We start from the raw sequence: 27,194 nt of genomic DNA, 5'->3' as shown, positions 1-27,194 counted from the left end.
TAACCTGTAAGGTTGCAAGGGCATTCACAAATATTTCACATCATTTTCTCATTGGTTTGGTTTTTTAACTTATTTTATTACACAGTAAATCAATTGACAAATAACGACAACATTGTTTCAGCATAAATTGGAATAAACATTTGTAGATCATTCAGAGAGCGAGGGGAAAGAACATCAGGGTTTCGAACTCGCAGTGCAAAGTTCAGAATTCGAGACGGTAGCCGCTGAACCATGGTTTCAATTGAATCGTTACACTCTAAAAGGTATCTACACTACAGCAACAGCGCATTGAAAACTTTGACCGTCGTTTTCTCAGAAGCCATCGATAAGCCGAGACACGTGTTCGCTTGTTTGTCCCCTCTTTCACTGAATGAAGTTTCAGCAAGATCGATGTTCCCTCGTAGTGGCGTGCATTGCGATTCGGTAGACAGAATGCTCCCACTTTTCTCGACTACTCATTGACATGTTTGGAAACTTTCGTTCTTATAGTGGCAGTTTGCATTATAAGGGCTGGTTTCCCTGATAACGATCTACTAATGGAATTTGCTCCTAATTTACGTTACTGTGTAGTAGACCTACTGCGACGACTTGGACCGGAAATGTTTGTTTATTTGGATAGTTCGCTTCTTAGTTGCCATATTTCGCTATAAAATTTTCCTTTGTTTCAAAACTGCAAGTTTAGATGACCTCTGCAAATTGGTAACATCAGTAACAATTTAATACTTTGAAACAGTTACATGTATTGTACGAGGAGCGTACTCTGTTGAATGAGGAATACATTAAACACGAAAGCTGCGTCCACTAACAATAATTAACTTTCGGTTACATGACAAAACACAAGTCGAAATACTACCAATTCATCTCAGTACCCAGTAAAACTTAAACTGGAACGATCGCAAACATACTTTTGTGGGGAAGGCAAACGAAAGGCTGCATTTTATTGGCCGCAGTCTAAGAATACGCAAAAGGTCTACTGGAAACACTGCCTACACTACGTTTGACAGTTCACTGCTATAGTTTTTCTGACCTTGACAGACGTGATTCCATGATTTGCACAACTGATTGGGATATGTACTCACTTGGGTACCCATTTTTAAGTAGTCCTTTACTGTAAGTCCAATACTACTTCTAGTTATTACTCTTGCTGCCCTTTTCTGCAGCTTAAGAATGGTGTCCTTGTTTTGTGCTGGTATTTTTATGTGCTCATTCTATGCTGAATCCCTAAAAACTTCTTGTTTGTTATAGTATCTTTAGATTTATCATTTGTGCCAGGAACTTGTTTTCCCTCTTTTTGTGCTAAAGTGCGTAGTGTTTGTTTTCTTTGTGTTTAGTGTTAATTTATCACATATTGCACATTCGTTAACAACCTTCAGGATTTCGTTTGTTTTCTCTGAAAGGAGTTTTGGTGTCTGGTGTCTTAATAGACCCTTAATAAAGTATGAATTAGATTAATCGAAATGATATGCACAAAGAGTACCACTGCTCATGTACATAGAGTAGATGTATCTCTACGCTTAACTCGACTTTGGAAACATGTGAGAACTCTGATTGGAAGTTAAGCGCCGCCAATCAGAACCGTTTGTTTAGAGTTTCATGGAGGAGTTTGAATTTCCGCTTGAAGGAAAGTGAAAAGTGTTGTGTCGTGGTACTGCGTTGTTGTGAGACGAGTCGTGTTGAAGTGTTGTTTGTTGTCAATCGTTTTGTGTATTGGTTTGTTTTCTGTGGTGAAATTACATAATTTTTTCGGATGAAGATGTGAGTATTTCTTAGTTATGCGTGACTGTTAAACATTGCAGAAGTATTGTTGATTATTACTTCGTTTCTAATTGCAGAAATTTAGACAGGATGTGGAACAGTAGATGGTTGGTCGTCTTTTTCTTTGAAACTTAACATGCATCATTAGTTTGCAACCCATACTTGTTGCATTTATTTAGTGCAAACACGCGCGAACTATGAATAGCCGGTACATCTGCGTTTACTACATCCTGTATTCTGCAACAATGGAGAAGCGTATTTTATTGTAAAATAATCAGTGTTGGATAAAAAATCTTTGTTATTATTTTTACACGAAAACGATAATACGAAACGTAATACCACGTTTATGTGCAAGTTCCTTCGTAATAGAGGTATCTAAAAAAATACGTGTGCATGGCCAATGATTTTATGCGGTCGTAGGTAGAATTGTTATATATACCTGTATCGTATTCTAGAAATGTAGCAATTCCATTCCACAGACTGTTCGATCACTTTCAGGTTATTAAATTTAGTCAATAAGGCAACACGTTGTTTTGCATGTTTGAGGCTTTTTAAAAGTATCTGCTCGATGAAGTAGTAGGCCTATAGCTAATTAATAATCCGTATTTTCCTCAGTTGTTTATACGGTGAGTTGGAAATCTCAGTAGTGTCAGCGTACCGCGTCCACTTTTCCCTCGCGTCGCATTGTTGATTTTTTGGAAATACGGAAGCGTTCGATCCCACCCGTCTGCTTTGACCCATGACGTCACAAATATAGCGGAATCGAACATAAACCACGATTCCAATATGGCGCATATAAAGTCGGAACGTACACATTATGAGGACGAAAATACATCGAAAAACAAACACACACACACTTTCGACATAAAGCCTAATGACGCTAACGGGACAAGAGCGGGAAATGGGATGTTTTTCGGTGGGGGCAAACTAAATATAAACAAATTTAGACACCCACTCCCATACAAAACCACACAAAAAGACGAAAAAAACCGACATCACAAAACTCCCCAAATACCACTAAACACAATATCATCTGCAATCGTACACTTCCGTTGATCTATATAGTTCAACAGCAGCTCCCGATCCCATAAATCAGGATCAAACACTTCTCTTGGCCTAGATAGCACAAAAACGTCTCCGAACACCAATACCAACATACACAGCCACACATTGGGATGGAACACTTCCCTTGATCTGCGCACTGTTAATTTTATCCGTCATATCCATTCCTGAACAAAAACAACAAACGATTAATTTTACTAAAATTACCACACGAAGTACAGCGAACAACACTAAATTAACCTTCACACAAAATCATTAACTCACTGAAACGAATTCCACTACAAACACAGCCGACACACTAACAATTCTGGATAATGAGCAAAAGCAAACTGAGTCCATTACACCACACAAACGAAAACCCTGAACATACCACCAGAGCGCACAACACGACGACATCTAGAAACATGCCACACTCACAAACCAAACTCCGCACCGTCATGATGTCACACGCGACAACACCCTTACGTTACAGGTCAAAGCCGACGCGTGGGATCAGACGCTTCTGTCGACCCGTTTTTTTTTTTTTTTTTTTTTTTTTTTTTTCTCCAAATGTTAGGAATGGTACATAATTAGTCATATTATAGAATCATTGCTTTTGTTCTACTAAATGCAGTTTATTCTAGTTGGAGAAGCAGGCGGTATTAGGTTACTTTCCGTTTTACTGTCAGGGTGCGACAGAAATATATTTCTTATTGGTTAAATGCATTTTCCCCAAGAATAAATGTGATTTTACGTCTCATTAGGTTTGTGAACAACACTGTTTGTTTGTGAGAATGATAATGTCCCCTTTTCTTTATATGAAAAGCAAGGAACGGCTGCTTGATACATATTTTCTCTGCGCTTATTTATATGTTATCTTCATATTTATAAAGACATCGTTGACTAACACTGAACAAAATAAGATACCTTGAGAAACAGAGGAACAGTCGAAATAATCGATAATTATCTGAGCAAGAAATCAAAACATGTAGCAGAAATCTTGCATATATATTCACTAATCATATTTCAGAATCATGCACTATTGTCATTAAGTTTTCTGGTGGTAGATGCCGAGATGTTCGTTATGAACAGATTCTTTCTCTTTCCAGCTCTCCTCCTATAAATCTTAGGCTCTTCATATAATTGGATTCAAGGAACATTATCTGTTAGTCACTGTTAACTTCAGTGATAAAACAACTTTCTTGTATGGTGATTCTTTGCCAATAGGAAACTTTTCTTGTTGTTGTATGTCGCAGTGTCAGAGACAGAAAGTAATCTGTTTGTGAAAGTAGATTGCTCTGATATTGTAGTCATTGTGGGACTACTGTGTTCTCTTCAAAGAGTCACTTGATATTTGTTTCATCTTTTTGATGCATACATTGGGGTCATAGTAACACATTATGAAAGTCTGGCTAGCCGAAGATGGCTATGCCCGATTTCTCTTGTACCACTGAATGATTCTTCTATCCTTTTTCATATTTCTTCAGTTCCCAATATGAGTAGCTACATTGAAATAGGTTTTTGTCTTAAAAATGAGTGACAAGACGTGTGCGATGCAAAGTAGTAATGTTTAGAGGTGAAATGCAGAGGAATCTAAAGATGCATGGCTATATGAAAGGTAGATGCTGCTTATAAGGACGAAACGGAAAAAAATTGTAGAAGCTATACAAACATCAAGAGTCCAAATGACAACCCAGTGCAAGGAAAAGCAGACCAAGATGTAGAAGGTAATATAAAGGGAAAAAAGTTGAAGAGAGAGTTGTGGGAAATCTAGAGAAAGTGTATGATGAAAAGATAGGATGGTGTGATGATATGAGTCAGAATGTGACAGAGCACAAGAGGTCCTGAAGTAGCTGACATTCTGTCAGAATTATTAAACACTTTTGGATAAAGAACCATGATAGAAATATTCCACCTGGCATGCAGGATAAAGAAGACGTGTTAATAGATAGGCGTATTACCAAACCACAGTCTAATAAGTCATCCTTGCAAGATACTAGCTCATGCTCCCTATAGAAGAAAGGAATGACTGGTAGAAGCCATATTGGGAGATCAGTTTGTATTTCAAAGAAATCTAGGAACGCTTATTAGCAGTTTTGACTAGAATATGCTCTTTGAAACTATGAACCCAGACTGTAGATAAGAGTCAAATAATATGAAACAGAGGCAATGTTTGAGATGGGAGTGAGACCAGGTTGTAGCCTACCCTCTGCGTTACTCTGTTAGTACTTGGAGAAAACTATAAATGAAATCAAGGAGAAATTTGGGGAAGGTATTGAAGTTCAGAGAGAAGGAAGAAAGCGCTAAGGTTTGTCTTCCTAATGACATGGCAATTGTCAGAGATTGCAAAGGACTTGGTAAATCAGTTAGATGGAATGGATAGCATACATAAGATGAACTTAAACAATAGTAAAAAATGTTAAAGGGGTGTGACTGAATTAAAGCAAATGATTCTGAAAGAATTAGATTAGGAAAGGAGCTGCTACAACTAGTTATTGTTCTTACCATTCCAAATAGTTTTACTATTTGGAAAACAACATCCCGACTACAGCTGAAGTAAAGAGGAAAGAAAGGGAAGGCTGGCAATGGCTATATGATAATGTTAAATATAAAATTAAGTTTTACAAGCATTTTCTAAAAGTGTGTAGTGTTGTGGAAATGAAGTGTGGGCTATATGCAGTACAGAGAAGAAGACAGCAGATGATTTTGAAAATATATGTTGCAGAATTCTGAATGTTTGATGGATGGATTGGATAATTAATGAAGAGGTACTTAATGAAATATGGCAGGAAACATCATCACGAATTAGTTATTTTTTTGTAATCGATGTCGATCATTATTTATGTGTAGATCACTTCATATGATCATAATAGAGATATCTGGATTCAAATTAATGATATGAATATAATAGAGGGAAACATTCCACGTGGGAAAAATATATTTAAAAAGAAAGATGATGAGACTTACCCAACAAAAGCGCTGGCAGGTCGATAGACACACAAATAAACACAAACATACACACAAAACTCTAGCTTTCGCAACCAACGGTTGCCTCGTCAGGAAAGAGGGAAGGAGAAGGAAAGACAAAAGGATTGGGTTTTAAGGGAGAGGGTAAGGAGTCATTCCAATCCCGGGAACGGAAAGACTTACCTTAGGGGGAAAAAAGGACAGGTTTACACTCGCACACACACACATATCCATCCACACATACACAGACACAAGCAGTGTATGTGTGGATGGATATGTGTGTGTGTGCGAGTGTAAACCTGTCCTTTTTTCCCCCTAAGGTAAGTCTTTCCGTTCCCGGGATTGGAATGACTCCTTACCCTCTCCCTTAAAACCCAATCCTTTTGTCTTTCCTTCTCCTTCCCTCTTTCCTGACGAGGCAACCGTTGGTTGCGAAAGCTAGAGTTTTGTGTGTATGTTTGTGTTTATTTGTGTGTCTATCGACCTGCCAGCGCTTTTGTTGGGTAAGTCTCATCATCTTTCTTTTTAAATATATAATAGAGATATCTGGTACAGAAATATTTGCATGTATTCACCGACACTGAAATTATAAATTTGAATGTAAGTGGATATAACTTGTACTATAGAACAAATTGTAATGTCATCTCAAAACAGTTTCATTAAAAGTTGTTGTTCTTATAAGCTCACATTAGCAAACTTCAGAGTGCAGTTGTACTAGTGTTTCTGCAACCAGGAAACCAATACCTGAGTTATTCTGTTATAAAATCAAACAATAAAGGCACTGCACTCTCTGTTTTAGATACAGTTGTAATAGTAGATGTTTGATTATAACTAAATGTTCTTTTTTGATGTTGTTCAGTATATTTGTATGCCTGCTTATTGCACAGTAGTACAGGTGGTATACGCTGTCTGACCAAAAGTATCTAGACATTAATATGGGATTTGTCCACCCTTTGTCCTTATGGTAGCTTGAACTGTATTGGGGGCACTTTCAATGAGGTGTCGGAGTGGCAGATCAGACCAGACAAGGTAGTTATGTTGGATGCTGTGGTCTGGAGTGAAGTCAATATTCAAACCACACCGGACGTTTTCCACTAGGTTCAGGTTGGCCAGGCCAGTCCAGTCCCTTTCAGGAATGTAATTGTCCACGAACCATTTTCTCACAAGTGGTGCTTTGTTAAAGACGCATTGTAATGCTAGTACAATCAATCATCACCGTCGAACTGTTCTTCTACTGTACACAGTGCACAGTACTGTATAAGGTATTCATATACTTCTACATTTAACATTTTCTTAAGCACAGTAGTAGTGAACGCACCCTAACCACAAAAAACACCCCTCCACCTTATTGCACTGTTGGTAACAGTCTACAGGCATTCACCAAACCCAGACCTTGGCATTGGACTGACACAGTGTACAGCATGATTCATCACTCCAGATCACTTGTTTGCTGTTACCCAATGTCCAGTGACGTCACTCTTCACATCACCTCAGGCATCACTTAGCATTTACTACAGATATGTGTGGCTAACAAGGAGCTGTTCGACCAGTATATCACTTTTTTTTTTTTTTTTTTTAAACTCCCAACACACAGTCAGTGTGACAACTGGACTGCTGGTAGCACATTGGAACTCACCACTGATTTCAGGCTATTTTTTACAACTACTCTCTGCAATTATTGACATTCCCTGTCCATCAGCACATGAGGTCTGCCTCCTCTTTGGTTTAGCTATGGCTTTTCCTTTGTGTTTCCGTTTCACAACTACATTATCAACATTCAGCTTGGGCAGCTTTAGAAGGATTTAAATGTCATGCAGTGACTAGTCCATGTTCAAAATTGCTGAGCTCATCGGTCATTCCACGTGAAGTGTCCAAGGGCTCCTAGCTCTACCATCTTCAATTTAGATGAATATTATACAGTATGTATCTGAGGGCCCTACATGAACTTGTGCAAAGTTTCAGGCTCACTTGTAACTTGGTTGAGGTGCTAGAGCCACTTTTGCGAAGACCACTTTTACCGAGACCGAAAAGTCGCGAAGGGATCTTCAAGTCTGGCATTTCACTGTTCTTAATGTAAAAGAGCTAGACTCTTGCTTCTGGGTATAGTGCTACAACATTTTGTGCTCTACACACAAATGATGGAAGTAGAGTTCAGAGAAAAATGCATTTATCGTAATCTCAGTTCAAAGTGGGCAACAAATCATTTTGTGAGAAATACTTTAACGAGGCATAAGTAGTGGAGAAAGTGCACTATGGACCTGGTCTTTTGCCAAACTACTGTCTGTCTGGGTGTTTAGTATATCACAAATTTGGGCCTAGCTTGAATGTTTAGTTGCTGTGCTACCATCCTGTAAATTTGCTAAAAATCATGAATGTATCAAAATATACCCGTGTTCAAAGTCATGTGTCTCAAAATGGACATCTACCAGATTACATTCATTAACACAATTCAACAGAGCACAGTTCATTCTATTAGAAAAACTTATTTACATTTTGATGTCTCTTTGGGTGAGATACAAAAATTGCGTCTAAACTATTGAATTTTTTTTGTAATTTGAGAAAAATCCTTTGTGTTGGTTCATGGTGGCTATGCCACTACCAATCTCAGTGACTGGTAGCCCCATCGCCATGGGGCCACGCCCAATAGCCATGCAAGGTCAGCCACGGTTTTGTTTCTTTACTGCCGGTTCCCAAGCCTGAAAGTGGGAGTCTTGCAGGTTCTCAAGTTGGAATGTATCTAACAGGTTCCCAAGCCTTCTTTGGGTCTCTTTGTGGTTCCCAAGCCATCATGCAGAATTCTTCAGTTGTTAAATGCTTTAACTTTTTTTGTTGATGTCCAAAACTATTGCTTCCAGCAAACTGTATTGCCGCCCCAACATTGAAGCAACTGGAACTGGTATGACTGCAATTATCTGTTGTTCTGGAATGCAGAATGTCTCTTCTAGATGACCAGTGAAATGATTTAGCAGCTCCACGAGGATGCATGAAATTAATCAAGGAATCTTTTTCTTCACATGAAACTTCACAGAAATTTCCTACCCACCATTTTCCATCATAAATGCAAGTGACATACTGGCCAGACTGTAGTTCAGTAATGGCAACATATTTAGTAGCAACTTCTAACATATCGGTTAACATTTGCTATAAAGGACAATGTGTTATTTGGTACTCTATGAATCTGAAGTCGCTTTTCATCAGTTGGCACAAAATGGTGGTGGTCTCTTGTACCAGACACTGTTCATCCATCCTCGAAATGTTTTTCTTCGTCAATTTTTTCATATCCAGTAATTTCTTTTTTCATATTGATAAATTCAATGCCATGCACATTTTTTGACAATATCCAAACAGGTCAGTTGGTGTTAAGATTTGGTTGTCAATTGGGCGCCGATGGCTAGCTCTTACAGCTAAACGCTTAACTGTGCTCCCCAATTCCATCACATGGTTATTTCCTATGGCTCGTTCTGAAAAAAATCCATTCTTCAGTAATGCCAAAATCTCTTTTATGATGGCAAAATTTAGGAAGCTCTTAAAAATTTTTGCACTGTGCTGCAGAACCGGCACTGAAATAATGAATATGCACTGCAACTGTTTTCATGTCGAAGCCAATCACCGATTTTGCCGTAGCTGATGCTTTTTAGGTCTTCATTATCTTTGTGGTAAATGACAGATGGACGTATTGTAGCTTGACTATTTTCTCAGTGGAATCCTTGAACTGTGTCTTGGACAATAAAGGAGTAATTTTCAGCAAAATCCATTAATATAATCAATTTTTGCAGTGTAGTGGTGAGCAGAAAGGGCCAAAAGTTTTGTAACTAATAGTTCAATGAATTCTTCAACTGTCATTTCTCTGGTTTAAAGTGTATCTGTGTCATTGTGAGTCCATTGTTTGAACTGAATTATATCCTCAGGATCAATATCTGCAAAAGCGCTTTCCAAATGTTCCTTTAGAGCTTCTGTTCCTGGACATACTTAACAGCGATGAATCATGCAATCCTTTGTTTCCAAATTACAGACAATTTTGCTCAGTAATATTTTGGCATAATCTGTATCACTTCAGGAAGGGGTGGTTACCTTCAGTCTCGATTGTTATTGGATTTGGCATATGTTAAAATTCGGGAGTAAGCAAGGAACATGCATTTTCTTGTTTTCTCCAAAAAAAATTCCTGCCCCAAGATACAGGCCTCCAAAGATGATACTGGGAACACCATTTTGAAGATGTGAATTTTGGAAAAAAATTTAAAATGCTGTATCTCTGTAACAGGTCTAGATATTTTGTTAGAGTTTTTTTTATTTGAAAGATAATTGCTTTGTGATTACTATGGTATCCTCTATGTGGACTTATCTGTCAAAGTTCTTTTACTGCCGCCTTTTGAATTTTTTTTTATAATTTACAGAAAAAAATATTTTTTTCAAAAATTCCAATCCAGAAAAGTTGGATTTTTTTTTATTTTTCTTCTGTTCATTAGTACCATGTAGTAATATATTCTCTGTAAAGGTGAGCTTCCACTTATAAGTTGGACAGGTTTTACTTTTAATTTTTTTTTTTTAAAGCTTTCAAGGGTAAGGTATGTTGTCACTGAAGTTGTTTCTTACTTACAATGTTTATTTCAGTTGCAGTTATTTCTTTTCACTCTCATTGCTGCAAATGTTTCTTACACTTTGTTGTAGTTCTTGTTAGTTTCTTTGTCGTGGTTGCTCATTGCAGGTTTCTGTATTGTGGTTGTTCAGTGCTAATTTGTTTACTGAAGAGGCTTCTAAGAAAACTGAGACCATCCTGTGAGTTCTTTGTTTTCGTGAGGAATTTGCCAGTTGACACAGTTGCAGTGTGTTTTGTGAAAAGGACTGTTTGAAATGTCTTCTGACTGGGGCCACAGGAGAGTGAAGTGTGCTGACTATTTGCATACCCATAAAAGAGTGATATATAAGACTAACTAAAAACAAACATTGTTCGGGTTGGGAATAAGTATTCTCATTTGAAGCCTCTGTTTCAAAGTGAAGATGTTTCCAATGACGACTTTTGTGTTCTAAATGTTTTGACAGAATAACAGCAATGATAGTATCTGAACAAAGTGAAGCCTCCCATGATACAGATTTTGCATCAATAGAGGGAAGATTAAGTACCCTGAATCAATAAACTATAGAGCTAGGTGTTAGTCCTGTTAAGAAACCGTGGTCAGTGAAGTCGAGTTATAAACTGTATGCATCAAGAAAGTGCAGAGAAATTACTAAACCTATGGATGAATACACTACAGCAAAACGGACCACACTCTTCAAAAAAGCACTCTTGCATCTATTGCCAGGAATTTTTCACAAATATCAATTCAGCTGGTGTATATTGTGCATCCTGTAGAGAAAAGGTGTATTTTTTATCTATTATTCCAGAGACAGTTTGAAAGAAAACAATTTTGAACTGCATTCCATCAGTATCGAAGTACATGGTAGACAAATAAAAAAATGTGAGGTCTGCAGAAGGAGGCTTTGGAAGACCAGATCCGTATTATGGTCATCCTGTAGAAGCAGCTCAAGTTTAATTAGTGCAGTCATTTTATCTGGAAGATAAGTGGGCCTGCTCTTGCCAGAGCGCCAACAAAAAAGACGATACAACTGTAACAGTTGAAAGTGAAGAGGTACGTGACTCGCAGTAGCAAAGAAACTTGTGCAATTTATAAAAGAAACTATACAATTTCATATATTGGAAGATCAAAATTTTATGCACTATGATCTAAGTGGGCAGTCCCGCACCCACATAGAGATGTCTGTTTACGTGTGTACTGCACAAATTGTGAACTTTGTGTGGTGACTTTGAAGAACTTACTGGAGCACATGACATATGACTCCTTGGTTGGGTGTGTGAAGTCATTAGTAGTTTGTGATGTAAAGCGAGAGAATTGTTTGTTTCAAGAATGTGATGACTGTCCTGGAAAGGGAGAGCTGTCTGTACCTACGCTTGGTCTGGAAGACGTAGCAGATAACTCTGCAGAAATTATATATGCTACATGGGAGGAAAATAAACTAATTAAGGAAACTGTTGCCTTTGACAGTTTCATTGATGAACTTGGTAAATGGTCAGTGAAAGCAGTAACACACCAGCATATGTAGAAATTGCAACGACACATTCCGTAAGTGAAAGGGTGTGTACAGGCTGAGGAACTATGTTCAGTGCCTCACTTTGATTTTCTACATCTACATCCATACTCCGCAAGCCACCTGACGGTGTGTGGCGGAGGGTACCTTGAGTACCTCTTATCAGTTCTCCCTTCTATTTCAGTCTCGTATTGTTCGTGGAAAGAAGGATTTTCGGTATGCCTCTGTGTGGGCTCTAATCTCTATGATTTTATCCTTTTGGTCTCTTCGCGAGATATACGTAGGAAGGAGGAATATACTCCTTGACTCCTCGGTGAAGGTATGTTCTCGAAACTTCAACAAAAGCCCGTACCGAGCTACTGAGTGTCTCTCCTGCAGAGTCTTCCACTGGAGTTTATCTGTCATCTCCGTAATGCTTTCGCAATTACTAAATGATCCTGTAACGAAGCACGCTGCTCTCTGTTGGATCTTCAATATCTCTTCTATCAACCCTATCTGGTACGGATCCCACACTGCTGAGTAGTATTCAAGCAATGGGCGAACAAGTGTACTGTAACCTACTTCCTTTGTTTTCGGATTGCATTTCCTTAGGAGTCTTCCAATGAATCTCAGTCTGGCACCTGCTTTACTGACGATCAACTTTGTATGATCATTCCAGTTTAAATCACTCCTAAAGCGTACTCCCAGATTTTGCTGAGAAATGGTCTGCAATTCTCCCACAGGAAGTACAAGAGTATCATTGGAGTACTAACCAGGTTTCAATTTTTACAGGAGTGACATATTTTCAAAACAAGAGCATAAGTTTTGCAGTTATAAGTGATGCCACAGGACATGACTCAGCACATGCTTTGCTAGCAATGCGCAAATTTCTTGAACTGCAAACAGGAGCAGAGAAGATCATCATTATTTCTAATGGTGCTACTGGTCACGGGAAGGGGCCTCGTGATGGTGTAGGAGGCCTGCTGAAGCACCATGCTACAAAACATAATCTTTCTAGACCAAATACAGCCGTGATTCAGAATGCCGAGGATTTTACGAGGGTCATGAAATCTTACACATCCACAGCCCTCATTCTTTTCCTGAAAGAGGAAATCGAATAAATCCATGACCAGAAAAAAGAATAATAGTCCAAACAAACTACTCCTGGGAAAGGAATTCAGAAGACATTTTTGTACTCAACGTAATGGGCGAACTCATGTTGCATGCACTTTAAAGAACAAGAAAGAAGAAATTTCGTGTGTTCGGCCAGCACCTCGGAAACAGCAGAATAATATTCAGATTTACAACCTGAGAAGGGGGATGTGTGTGGGGTGTGTATCACTGTGACTGGTGGATTGTAGAGATTATAGACACCAGTTATGAGTTAAACGAAATTTTAGTGAACTTCATGCTACCACATGGACCAGCTGCTGGATATAGGTTTCCAGCTGAAGGACAGCTACAACGCCATCAGTGTTCACTTCCTGTTCACAATGGTTTGAAGATTGTAAGTGCTCCAGTTCAACAGGAAGGCATCACTCTATGTCAAAGGAAGATACTGAAGCAGTGGAACACATTTTTAGTTCATTGACTGGCTAGTTTCAGTATATAACAGAGTGCACAGAAGTTGTATTAATTGAAAGGTCTTTGCACGTTTCACATATATTTTGGAACCATTTAAAATGCTTGAAAAATGAGTCTCTTACTCATCTTTCAAAACTAAAGTTATGTTAAATAAGGCTAGATTTTGATTTTTATGAGCCTGTCATGCTATAATTTGGTAATAAAACAGGTTTTATGTATCGCAAAAATTTCAGTTGTTTGTAAAACATCTTCAACCTAAATGTGGAAGCTCTCCTCTTCAGGGAATGTAGTACTATATGGTACTAATCAACAGAAAAAATATTAAAATTTTATGGATTGAAATTTTTGAAAAAAATAATTTTTTCTCATAAATTAAAAAAAAAGTTTATAATGCTGTAGTACAAAAACTTCGACAGATAAGTCCAAATGGAGCATTTCTTTGTAATCGTAAAGCAGTTGTTTTTCAAATTAAAAAAAAAAAAACAACAAAATATCTAGAACTGTCCCATAGATACAGCATTTTAAAATTTTTTTCAAAATTCGCGTCTTCAAAATGGTATGCACAGTGTTATCTTTGGAGGGCTGTATCTTGGAGCAGAATTTTTTTTTTTTTTTTTGGAGAAAACAAAAAAAAATGCATGTTCCTTACTTAGTCCTTCATTTTAACATATGCTAATTTCAATAACATCCCAGACTATGAAGGTAAGATTTTTTCCTAGCCTGCCTGAATTGATATGGACTATGCCTTTTTTAATCTTCTTTTATTAGGCTATGTACCAACATTAGTTTCAGATTTTGATGTATTGTGCAGACACAAACTGAACGTGAACCAGCTGTGCCTACAGTCACACACCACTTTGGCCTTTATTCACAAAATTTGGAAAATCCAATTTCCGGATCATTTTTATTGTGGTACACAACAAACGTTTCCTTTAAGTTACTCAGTAATAAGTATTTTGGTTTTTGTACCTTTTCTCCACCAATCTGCACAGTATTACAGTATGTTTTTCCTGGACAAATCCGACTAAATTCTTCATCATGAAAATGTTCAGTGACTATTGCCTTCACAGCCTCAGAAAGCTTTTCCCCACATTTACCTTTGGGCTGTGCCAATATTCCCTCTTCAGCTTTTAACTTTCCAACCTTTCTTACCATTCTTTCTGAAACACAAAATTCTTCCAAAGTCTTTTTGATAGAGCAGCTTTGGGGAACGAAGGTCAAAATTTGAATTTTCTTATTATGACTTGATATATGTAATTTGTCTTTCAATTCTTGGATCAGCTGACTGTAATCTGAACAAGTCAAGCATTGCTTACTTGTGGGTGGTTGTTCCAGTTCACTGGGATCAAGTCATCCCACTTCTGCACTTTTCTTAATAATTGCACCTTCGACTTGATGTATTTCGCAGCTTGTAAACCCTTTCGGATCCCTTGCACCAATTCATTGAAATTTTAATGGTGATATTCCAACAGCTGTTAAACTTGTATTCAAATTGTGAGCAACATTAGTCTCATCATTTTCATCTGACAGAGATGAAACTTCCATTTGTGAATATCTCAGTGTATCAGATTTTTTTCTACTGGAAGGGCACATTTTTTTGACCTGTTTTAATATCAGAGATAGTTATCCTTTTTACTAGGCCAGCTGTTTCTATGTTGATTGAGTGCAAACTTTTTCGCGCAGTTATGGTTTTTCTTACCAGATGGGTTGCAGCATGATCTTTGCAAAAATTCAAATCTTTGTAGGAGTAAAGCTTCATGGTGGAAGCATAGTTGAGCATTTTCAGTAAAGTGTAATCCACTCCATCTAGTAAGTAATTCTTGTTCTTCTAAGGAAAGTTCCTTTACAGCTTTTAGTCCTTTTAAGGCTCTGTACGTCATTAAATGGCATGGGGAGTCAGTATTTCTGAAACTGTATACATTAACTTCACCTTGTTTTTCCATTTTAGCAGTAACTTGACATGCTTTAGGCACCAAAAACAAATTGTCAAGTCCTAAATAAAGAAAAGAAATAAAATTAATAAGCTTCATGCAAGTGATGATCATTTGCACTCACTACATAGACTTGTTGAGATCTGTCTCAATAATGCATTTGTCCAAGACACACTGGCTGCATCCTACACCTTATGGTCTGGGGTGTGATAAGCTGCAACTCATGATCACCTGTGGTGCTTCTGGAGGGGATGCTAACCAGCACTCAATACATGAGTGTTAGACCCATTCTTTTGCCATTCTTGTAATAGGAGGCTTATGTGTTGTTCCAATAGGATAATGAATGCCCACACACTGCCCATGAAACTCAATGTGCTGTGCAAGGTGTGCAGCAGCTTCCCTGGCCAGCACGATCTTTGGACTTGTCTCCATTCGAGGATGTGTGGGATATGGTAGAACAAGAAGTGACTCATGCAACTCACAAACCAACAGAACTATTTGGGGATAGTATTCACCATCTGTATGATTGACTGGATGCCAGTCAGTGCTTGCATTGCTGTCCGTGGAGGCTACACTACATACCAATATGGGTGTTTCAACATCAGTCAGTACCGAATTGGAAACCTCTGGAAGGGGGGTACCTTTTTTGACAGTGTAGGTTAAGAACAATAATAGACCTTAGATTGATTTTTGGGGAACTGCACGAGGGATTTCTCCTCAGTCAGAATAATGTCCCTAGACTATATTGGTTGAATTACTAAGAACAACTTTCTGGATTCTTTTGATTAGATGTGACATAATCCTTTGATTGGCTATACTGTCAGTCCCATGAAACTTCAGTTTATCTAGGAGCTGCACCAAAGAAAACATTATCAATTAGGATCTCACTGTCTTCATCCACTCATGTTGGGAAGTTAATTACTGGGATCAAATTGTAAGATACAAATAAGGTTTCCTGATCATTTTTCCTAACCGACTCCTTTAGGACATCCTCATTGAAGTCACCACAGACTATTAACTGCTTGTTGCTGTCTGATGAGTTGTGTAGTAAGGAATCCAGATTCTTCATAAATGTTCAAAATTTTCCAGTATGGATCTATATATATTGTTACAATGAAAAGTTAACTATTTTTTAGTATTAATTCACAAGTGTGCACACTTGTGTGTGCTGATCACTACAAAATTCACTTGTCCCAATGTTTTTGAACTTGTGTTATGTCTTAATATATGTAACAACTCCTCCTAGTTCTGCACGAGAAAGCTGCTAGAGAGTAATCTTTTATATGTAACTTATCTAACCCTGTGGTTATGTGGTGTTCAGACAGGCACAGGATGTCTATCTTTCCAGAGCTCTCTAAATTTTCCAAACAGATTTGTTCTACCCTATTACCCAGTTTAGATGTAATAACTAACCTTTCTTTTCTGTGCAGTCTTAAGTATTTTGTTCTTCTGTTATTTTGACTTCTTTCAAAACAGGTTACCTGAGTCATGCTTTTAAACCAAAGAAAAGGTGCCTCTCGCATCAGTAACCACAGGGATCTTGCTTTGTGTGATGGTTGTCCCTGTATATTATCTGCAAGAAGCTCAACCAGCTTATCTTTCCCTCTCAAACCATGATTAATATACCCCCTTCTCCCAGTTGCATCAGTCGCTACTACTGCGTTTATGATATTTCATTTCAGTCTGCAGTATCTTGCTCAACTCAGTCTCCGCACACAGCTCACAGCAGTGTTAATGTAGAACTAGCCATGGCACTGTAGGACCTCTAAAAAACTCTCATTTGCGTGTATACTTGCTACTCCTAGTTCATCAATGTAACCCTTAATGCTATAATTATTGTACTTAGCCAGGCTGTTCCCTGCCCCACCTACTACTGTAACCTGATCCTGTTTGCAAAATCTTTGCACAAATCCCCTATATCCTCAGTCACTTGGCTAAGACTAGCACTTGGCTTCGCAATGCTTGTGACGTGGTACATGGTTCCTAATTCATCTTGCGCCACTGAGCCTACATCCATTTCTTGGCTACTACTTAGCAGCAAGACTCTTTTAGAGAGAGAGAGAGAGAGAGAGAGAGAGAGAGAGAGAGAGAGAGAGAGAGAGAGAGAGAATCCTGAACAGGAGGCAAAAACTTGTGTCCTTCAGGAAGAATTAGAGCATACTACATTTGAACTTGATTGGTTGAAGGTGGAAAAAGATAGTGGGAACTGGGTAAAGGTAACAAACAATGGGCAAAAGGAGAGCAGCTCAGAAACTCAGTGTAGACTGGTACCAAGGAGATCTTTTCCCGCCTACAGCCAATCAAGTTCAAATGTTGTATGTTCTAATTCTACCTGAAGGGCACAAGGTTTTGCCTCTTGGTTAGCGATTCTCTTCTCTCTCTCTCTCTCTCTCTCTCTCTCTCTCTCTCTCTCTCTCTCTCTAAAAGAGCCTAGTGTTCCATGGGAAAGCCTTGTTGAGTTCCCCATTCGGTTCTCCACTAAAGTTGCCCAAATGAAGTTCCAAACCACAGTTCACATATACCACTGCCTCTTTGACTATCCTGTGGCATCATCCACACTTATGCATTGCGACAGAGATTACTCGCTTGAAAATAGACTTAAATCACTTAACGTACTTTACACTACACGAATGACATGCTATTTTGAAGGGCCAACTGGCCGCCATCTTCTGATGAGACTACAGGTGTACAGTCACATTGGAACTGAGGTAGTATCAGATTCAGTGGCTCCTTTATACACCAGGAACAGGCCACTGTGTGCGTGCGAGAAGTGAAAGGGCTGCCCTCTGCAAAGCGAAGAATTGCAACATCACCAGTGGTAGAAACTAACAATAAGTGATAAATCGCAAATTAAGATGCAGCTGATTGAAAACTATACTGTTTTTGATTTATATCTGATAAATAGGATGCCATATCTTGCTTAAAGGGAAACCATTACCCCTATTAATAACATCATTGGATAATCTTATTTTGGTGGATTCCTTAAGTAAACAACTCCAATAACAGGATGCCGGGGCAATAATTTGTCCCTTTTTAAATTACATTTTATGCCCTTTGTTGAGATAATTCTCAGCGATGGCAGATTTTTCGTACTGGAGCAAATGTGTGTGACATTGATGTTCCATGCATTAGTCATGGAACCATATGAATAATCTGTTCAGTATAAGCATTTGCACAATGACTGGGAATTTTGTGTACCCCAGACTTTCTCAGCCCCTTTTGCCTGAAGATGGGATGATGAATTGCCAAAACTGGTAGTGAAAATAAATAACTTCGCAATTGCACGCCTATTGGTGAATTGTTTTGTTAAATATTTTACCAGCCACTGTTCCATGTTTACAATGGATCAACAGATACTGATTTGCAAGTGTCCATTGTTGGTTCACATGGTGGTCCATACTGAAAGCATGTACAGTTTTATGATCAGTATATCTCTTTTGCTTGAAACAACCATAAGATAATCTAGTTCCTGTGTCAAATTATCAGAATCTGAAATAGCATAAGCTTCCTTAACCAGTGTAGTAAAATTTTCGTGCTTTGATGTGATGGATGACTACTAGTAGCATGGAGGTGGTGTTCCGTATGCTAGATTTAGGTATACACTGTGTTTCAAAGTCCCATTTTCTCTTTTATGTACTGAAACATCCAATAACGATAATTTGTCATCTTTGTCAATCTCCATTGAAAATTTGATGCTTGGATGAAGGCAGTTGTAATGATTTAAAAAGGGATGAAGAGCTGCCATTCCATGTGGCCAAATGATTAAAATATCATCCATGTATATAAAAGAAAATGGGGGTTTAAGAGAAGAAGCCCTGAGGGCAGTATCTCTGAAATCTTCCATCTACCTGTATTGTTGCCTGTCTTTTCATGGAACATATTGAAGATACTGCACTCAGGACTTCTTCTCTTAAATGCACTTTTTTTTAGATAAGTGGATATTATCATCATTTGGCCACATGGAATGGAAGCTCATTACCAGTTTTTAGAGCATTTTAACTGCCTTCATCCATGCCTCAGATTTTTGCTAGAAATTCAAGAAGATAGCAGATTACCTTTTTTGGATGTTTTAGTTCATAAAAAAGAGAATGAGATTTTGGAACACACCGTATACCATAAACCTACGCACACAGACCATTAACTCTGTGCTACTAGTTGTCATCCACCACATCATCACATGGGAGTTCTACGTGTACTGCTCAAGGTAGCTTTTGCTATTTTGGATTCTGATAATTTAATGCAGGAACTGGATTATCTGAAAGTTGTTTTCAGGCAAAAGCTGTATACTAATCATCAAACTGTCCACGCTTTTCTATATGTACCACCATGTGAACCAACAGTGGACACCTGTAAATCAATTGCTTTTTTACTCTACACAGGGAGTAGATGATGAAGTCACAAGAACCTGTTTCATGGGCCCAACCCCAAGTACATACAAAATATCTATGTTACACCATTTGTAAGTAACTGGAAAATTATGGCATTACAGATAAACAAGAATCCATTCAAAATGGTGAAAATGTGTAGAGTATTAAAAAGCACAATTATATCAAGAACAACAGAAACCCCACAGGCCATTAAATAGATGCAGGTACCCAAGTGAAGCAACTCAGCATAGACTCCTAGACGAAAAGGAGGGATGTGGGGGGTGCGCCATGAAGAAATTACCCAAATGGGATGGAACTCAGTAAATGTGATGTACATGTACAGACAGACAAATGATTACAATTTCAAAAAAATTGGATGATGTATTCAAGAGAAAGAGCTTCATAAATTTACTGAGACAGTAATGTGTTGGTCCACCTCTGGCCCTTATGCAAGGGGTTATTTGGCTTGGCATTGATGGATAGAGTTCTTGGATGTCCTCCTGAGGGATATCCTGCCAAATTCTGTCCAACCGGAGCATTATATCATCAAAATTCTAAACTGCTTGGAGAGCCGTGCCCATTATGCTCCAAACATTCTCAGTTGTGAAGAAGTCCAGTGACCTTGCTGGCCAAGGTAGGGTTTGGCAAGCACAAAGACAAGCAGTAAAAACTCTTACCATGTGTGGGTGGGAATTATCTTGCTGGAGTGTAAGTCCAGAATGGCTTGATGTGAAGGGCAACAAAACGGGATGTAGAATATTATTGACACACCATCGTGCTGCAAGGTTTCTGCGGATGACAACCATAGGGGTCTTGCTATAAAGAGAAATGGCACCCCAGACAATCACTCCTGGGTGTCAGGCCGTATGGCGGGCAACTTTTAGGTTGGTATCCACAACTGTCCGGGACATCTCCAGACACATCTTTGCCAGTCATTGGGGCTCAATTCGAAGTGAGACACTAGAAGTCTTTTTTAATTGGCTCAAGTTTTTTATCTTGGTCTTGTGACTGTTCTTTGGGCTTCCTGAAGTTTTTTATCTTTTGACTTTTTATTTATTTATTTATTTTTTAACACTTTTTCCCTCAAATTTTTTGGCTTTTTAAATTCTGGTCCCCTTTTGGGTTTGAACTCCATTTTCCAAATTTTACCGAAGTGCAGGCCACTTGCGGAAGGATGCCTTACTATTGTGCACTCCCTCTCCACTGTGCGCTGTTACCTTTTGCACCTACCAATCAAGTGGATCTACCTCTGCACCTGAAATCCAGTGTGGTAGGCAGTCTGTCGTGGTAGGGTTTTCATGTACCCTCTCGGTGGTAGCCCCCTGACAACGCAGCGATTGCACTGCTGATGCCTGAGCTGTGACCTCCCTTTGTCACCCAAGAAATATATGCCTGTTCACTTTGGGGTACTGGGACTCCGGGCAACAGCTACTGTGCCAGGTGGGCTTTGCCTTGGCAGGGTGGTGCCTGTAGACAAAATCTCCGATCGGAGTCAGAGGCATTGGGATGAATAATCCGCAATGAAATGGATCGAACTTAATGGTGGCTGTGCCAGCATGGCCTTCTCATCAGTCAGGAACAGTGACTTTAATCCAGAAGGGTACAATCCTATAGCGTTTCCGTCATTGACTATGCCCCAAGACAAGATCCAAGCAAGGAGAAATGGAGTGGACAGTTTGCCGAGTTCTTGGATTGTTGCTTCACTGACAGCGGCTCTTTTGCTTCAATGAAGCTAATTTTTTTCATTGAAAATATTGAAGATTGGTTTGGGGAGGTTGCAACAATAGAGAAGATGAGAAGTGGATCTTTGCTGATCAAAACACCACACTCCAACCAATCACGGGCACATCAGACCTGTGTCAAGTTAGGAGATATACCATTTCTCCTCCTAACAAGCTCAATAGAATTCAAGGTGTTATCTTCCATCAGGTCCTAATGCTACAAACTGATGAAGAGCTGCATACTAATCTGTTCTCCACATCCAGAGGGGACCCAAGGGTAATAGAGTGGATACTGAAGCTTTTATCCTAGCCTTTTGCTGCTAGATGTGATGGATATCAACAAATTGTTACAGGATACTATTGATACTGCAGCAGCAACGATACTGTACTCCTCCGACGTATCCTGATGACCACTGGTGCTATGGTGGTCTGAAGATATAGCCATCCATCTATGGATAATTTAATAGAATTCAAGAGGCTCCAGGCAAAAGTGTGGCTCTTAATGAAGAAAAGGAAGCAGGAGTGTTGGGACCAATATATTTCAACTATGCGATCCCACACCCCATCGTCCCAATTATAGAAGAAACTCCGTCACATTTCTGGCTATCACTACCCCTGGCACTTCCTGGCTTCCTTGCCAGTGGTAACATTTGTACTGATCCTGTGGTACCTGCTGAATGTTTTCTGGCAGATTTTGCTGAGGTCCCCGCTTGCAGTAATTACCATCATTTCCTGACCTGGAAACATCTTATGGAGCACCGTCCGCTATCTTTCCATGCATCGGCTCTCTATCATACAATGTCCCTTTTATTGAATGGGAGCTTTGCAGTGCTTTGGCAGTATCTTGATAAGGCCCCTGGACCTGACAAAAGCCACAACCAAATGCGCAAACATCTTCGTGCCGGTAGCATGAAACATACCCTCGGACTTTTCAATCACAGTTGGCGGGAGGGATTACTTCCCTCTCAATGGCGGGAAGGTATTATTTTTCCTGTCATGAAACTGGGAAATGGCTCACGTATTTTGACTGACTATTGGCCAGTTTCTCTAAGGAATGGGCTGTGTAAGCTATTCAAACTAGTGGTCAGCTGCCATCTTTGTTGGTGCCTTGAAACCAGAGGGCATATATGACAATTCCAAAACGTCTTTTTGGCTTTCTGGTTGACCACAGATCACCTGGTTTGTTTGGAATCGGCAGTGCAAATGTTTGTGCTGTGTTCTTTGACCTACAGAAGGCATTTGATACCACTTGACGACGTCAGATCCTCTCTACACTGCATGAATGAGGTTTCTGGGGCAGTTTACCAATTTTTATCCATAATTTCCTATCTCCAATTTTTGTTTTGGTCCGGATAGGTTCGGCTCTCAGCAACCACTATGTACAGGAAACTTGAGTCCCTCAGATATCGGTTCTGAGAGTAATGCTGTTTGCTATTACCATCAATGGTATCGTCAATGCAGTGGGTCCCACAGTCTCTCCGTCACTGTATGTGGATGATCTATGCTTGTGCTATGCCTCTGCATCACTGCACACCACTGAGCATCAGCTTGAGGGGTCTGTGTGGAGAGTCCATGACTGGGCTCTGAACCACGGCTATTAAATTTATCATGAGTTACACAACAACTCTGGACTGTGCACTCCCCCCTCCCATGAAATTTATCTTGGTGATTGGTTACTTACTTGAAGTTGTTGAAACTTTTCAATTCTTAGGTATTTTATTTGACCATAAGCTAACTTGGCAGCTGCATATCTGCCGCTTCAAGGCAGCTTACATGAAGAAGCTGAATACTCTGTTTTCTTAGTCACTTCTCGTGTGGCACAGACCACACAGCTCTTCTGAGATTGGACAGAGTGCTGATTTTATTCCACTTGGACTGTGGATGTGTTGCCTACGGGTTGGCAGCACTGTCTGTTCTGAGTCTGCTGGGCCCTCTTCACCACACTGACATGCGGTTGGCAACGGGGGCCTTCTGTACGAGCGCTGTTGACAGCATCCTGACGGAAGCTGTTGTCCCAGCGCTGCAGGTTAGATGACAGCAGCTTCTGGCAAGTTACGTGGTCACAGTTTGTCAGGTACCTTTTCACCCATGTCACTCAACTCTGTTCCACAACCAGCAGTTCAGACTGTTTGCACATTGCCCAAAACTGAGAGGACCAGCTGGGATCCAACTCGATATTCTACTGAATAGCCCTCTGTGGGCTGTACCCTGCTCTGTGATATGGATGGAATTTTTTTTGGCCCCAAGAAGGATGCTGATCCTACCCTTCTCTGACACCTGTTTCTTCCAATCCTCCATGATTATTCTACTTCATTGTGCATCTACACAAATTGATCTAAAGTGAATGACAGAGCCGGTTTACACTTTTGCACATGCAAGGGGACATAAGAAGCACTCTCTGTCGAATGCTTGCAGTGCTGCCATCTCTTGGGCTCTGCAGCATGTCAAATCTCAGACCATGACGAACTTTCTGATCTGTGGCAATTCAATTAAGTTGCGTAAAAGGCATAACTCTGTGCTATCCCAAAAATCTTTCGGTTACAAACATCCATAACCTACTGGCTAACCTCTACAGCTCTGGAAAGATGGTGACCTTCATCTGGACGCCAAGTCACATAGGCACTTCAAGAAATGAACTCGCCCACCACCCAGCTAAAGACGCAACTACAGGAGATCAACTTGACATCGGGATACTGGACCCAGACTTAAGATTACAACTTCGACACAATATTTTGAGGCTCTAGGAATTGGAATGGCAGGCTATTACAACCCAAAACAAATTGAGAGTGACTAAAGGGTCCACGAAGGTGTGGCATACATTTCTCCAGGCCTCTCGGAAAGATGCCATTGTGTTGTGTCAACCTACGCATCGGCCAAACGAGACTCACCCATGATTTTCTCTCTGTCGGGAGCATCCTCCTCACTGCAGCTACTGTAGTCTGACAATAGCGCACGTTCCTGCTGAGTGCGTCCTGCTGGCCGATCTGCGGCACACTCTCTGCTTGCCTACCTCAATAGCTTAGATACCTGTGGATGACATGACAGCCACTACCAAAGTGTTACATGTCCTGAGGGAGAGTGGATTTTACTCTAACCTATAATACTGTCCCATTTCCAGCATTGTGGGTGGCTGTGGGAGCAAGAGCCTCCTGTGGTGGGTACCCACCAATTGACCACAGATTGTTTTCTTCCCCTCTCACCTTGTTCTGCCTTTAGATACCCTTGTGCAAGATGCTGTCTAGGTTCTCTCTCTTCCTTTACCCATTGTGTTACAACTGCTGTCACACCCTTTTAAACTCTTTGACTTGCTTATATAGATTGAACAGCTAGGTCCCCATTTTTTCGCTTTTGATATGTTTCTCGCATGTAAAGGAGGGACTAATGACCCAGTAGTTTAGTCCCTTAAACACATAATCATCATCGTAATATCAATGAAGACAATTCTACTGCAGTCAATGACATTCCAGACTGCAGATGTGTCTAGAGATGCCCGGGACATCAATGAGATAGTGACCTGACACACGCCGTATGGCCTGGCAGTCAGGAGTGCCATTCCTTTTCATAGCAAGACTCCTTTGGTTGTCGTCCAGGGCATTCTTACAGTACAATGGTATGCCAATGATATTCTGTGCTCATTTTGTTGCCCTTCGTGGCAAGCCATTCTGGGCTTATATTTTGGCAAGATAATGGCCACCCACACACTGCGAGAGTTTCTACTGCTTGTCTTCGTTGTGCCAAACCCTATCCTGGCCAGCAAGGTCGCCAGATCTCTCCCCATTTTGAACGTTTGGAGCATTATGTGCAGGGCCTCCCAACCATCTTGGGATTTTGATGACCTAATGCACCAGTTGGACGTAATTTGGCACAATATCCACTCAGGAGGACAACCAACAAGTCTGGCAATCAATGCCAAGCTGAATATCTGCTTACATGACAGCTAGAAATGAACCACTGTGTTATTGACTTACTCAGTTTGTGAAGTTCTCTCTCTTGCATAGATCATACTTTTTTTTTTTTTTAATTTGTAAACATTTGTTTGTCTGTACATGTACATCACATCTACTGATTTCCATCCCATTCGGATAATTCCTTCATGGTGCATCAATTTTTTTAAAATTATTATTTCTTTATTAATTTTTACTTGTCTTAAAAAGTGTGTTTCGAAATTAGAAGTAAACATGCAAGTTTTGCAGTTAAGCTAAAACTGTAAATCTAGTCCAATTTGTGGTTCAGCAAGAAAGATGTTACTGATGTACTAGTAGTTAAAATGAAAACTAATTGCAGTGTAATCAATAAAAATTTATAGCCAGTTGGTCCACCTGTGAGAGATGAAGTCACCTGGCCGGTGATCTGATAGTTATATAACTCATTTAGAAAAAACAGGTTTTTTCCTCTCCAGAACAGTTGTTAGTAAGTAAAACTGTTCATTATTGCAGATACATTGATTGCGTTTTTATTTTTTTGTTTTAGGTCTATGTTACCTCTTCAGCCACTTCCATTCCAATCACACATTTATGTCTGTACACACCGAGCTAGGTGGTACAGTGGTTACCTCACTGGACTCTCATTCCAGAGGACGATTTCGATGTTCTGATGATAGGCTGTGCTCAAAACGCGTCAATAACTAAGCATTTTTGATCACCACGTCACCAGTTAATCTTGTGACATTTACAGCAGTAGCATACGTCTACTCAAGAGAATTGCTTTTAATTTTCTGAATGTTGCTGTTTCTATAAAAAGGAAGAAAACAACAATGGAGAGAACCATCCACAATAATTCCTTTCATCTCCCTTTACAGAACCTAGCAGTGTATAGAAGTGTACTTATCACGTCTCAGAAAGTAACTGACGAACTTGATATCATCAAACACAAAAAACATTAAATATTTCGTTGTGCTGTTCATTGGCAGAACCTCTTAAATTGTGTAGCAGTTCAAGAGATGTAGCATTAAAATGAGCTGTTACAGTGTTAACGGTATGTCAGAGCTGATCCTGTCTCACAGTTGCAACAGTTTTAATAACTATATGCATCGAGGAGAGAAACCTCCCCCTCCCCCCTGTGGGTCCGGGAGTAAGAATAGGCCCGAGGTATTCCTGCCTGTCTAAGAGGTAACTGAAAGGAGTCTCACACGTTTTGGCCTTTATGTGATGGTCCCCTGTAGCGTTTGACCTCCATTCTTCAAAAATTTTTCCAAAGAGCGAGCCAATTGGGGAAGGGCGCCTTAAATGGTGCATCATGTCTATCGTGATTTGAGATCGGTAGCCCGCTTTCTCGTCGTCGCATTGCAGTCCCACTCATCCTCCATCTCTTGGATGAGGACACCTTCCTGGGTGTTTTTCACTGTGCACTAAGCAGTGTCACTTTCTGTGCCGACGATGACCATGGACTTGTTTGCACCTGATATCCAGCACAGTAGCCAGTCCATTTGGTGGAGCCATCATGTACCCTGTTGGTTGTAGCCCCCTGACAACACAGGGATCGCTCTGCTGATGCCTGCACCAAATGCCTATCACCCTGAGACATCGGGACTCCAGGCAATGGCCATCCTGCCAGGTGGCCTTTGATGCAGCTGGGTGACGCCTGTGGAGAGGACCCCTGGTCGGAGTGGGTGTTATCAGGGCGGATGATGCGCGATGAAGTGTACCACGTCATCACTTGCTGGTGTCGAACACCAACAGTCTCTAAGTGTTCTAAGTCTCAGTACAATGCAAGGAAGTACGACCCTAAATCATTCCCCTCCCTGGCCACTCCATGGAAGGAACGCC

The 27,194-nt window shown here is 39.9% G+C and overlaps 1 protein-coding gene across 4 annotated transcripts in view; it reads left to right on the top strand.

The window, feature by feature from the left end:
- The first annotated feature begins 1,562 nt into the window (after window positions 1-1,562).
- Window positions 1,563-27,194, top strand: part of LOC126183548 (uncharacterized) — a 363,013-nt gene continuing 337,381 nt past the window's right edge. For 3 of the 4 annotated variants that reach the window (XM_049925623.1, XM_049925622.1, XM_049925621.1), the window contains exon 1: window positions 1,564-1,755. In XM_049925623.1, coding sequence (XP_049781580.1) covers window positions 1,748-1,755 — 8 coding nt within the window. In that variant the 5' untranslated portion in view covers window positions 1,564-1,747. Of the gene's footprint in view, window positions 1,756-27,194 lie in introns of all 4 variants that reach the window. The other variant, XM_049925624.1, reaches the window with a different exon arrangement.

This window comes from Schistocerca cancellata, chromosome 4, assembly GCF_023864275.1.
Source record: "Schistocerca cancellata isolate TAMUIC-IGC-003103 chromosome 4, iqSchCanc2.1, whole genome shotgun sequence".
Lineage (NCBI taxonomy): Eukaryota > Metazoa > Arthropoda > Insecta > Orthoptera > Acrididae > Schistocerca > Schistocerca cancellata.
The sequence above is the reverse complement of the archived record's forward strand: the minus strand, read 5'-3'. Positions and strand labels throughout refer to the sequence as shown.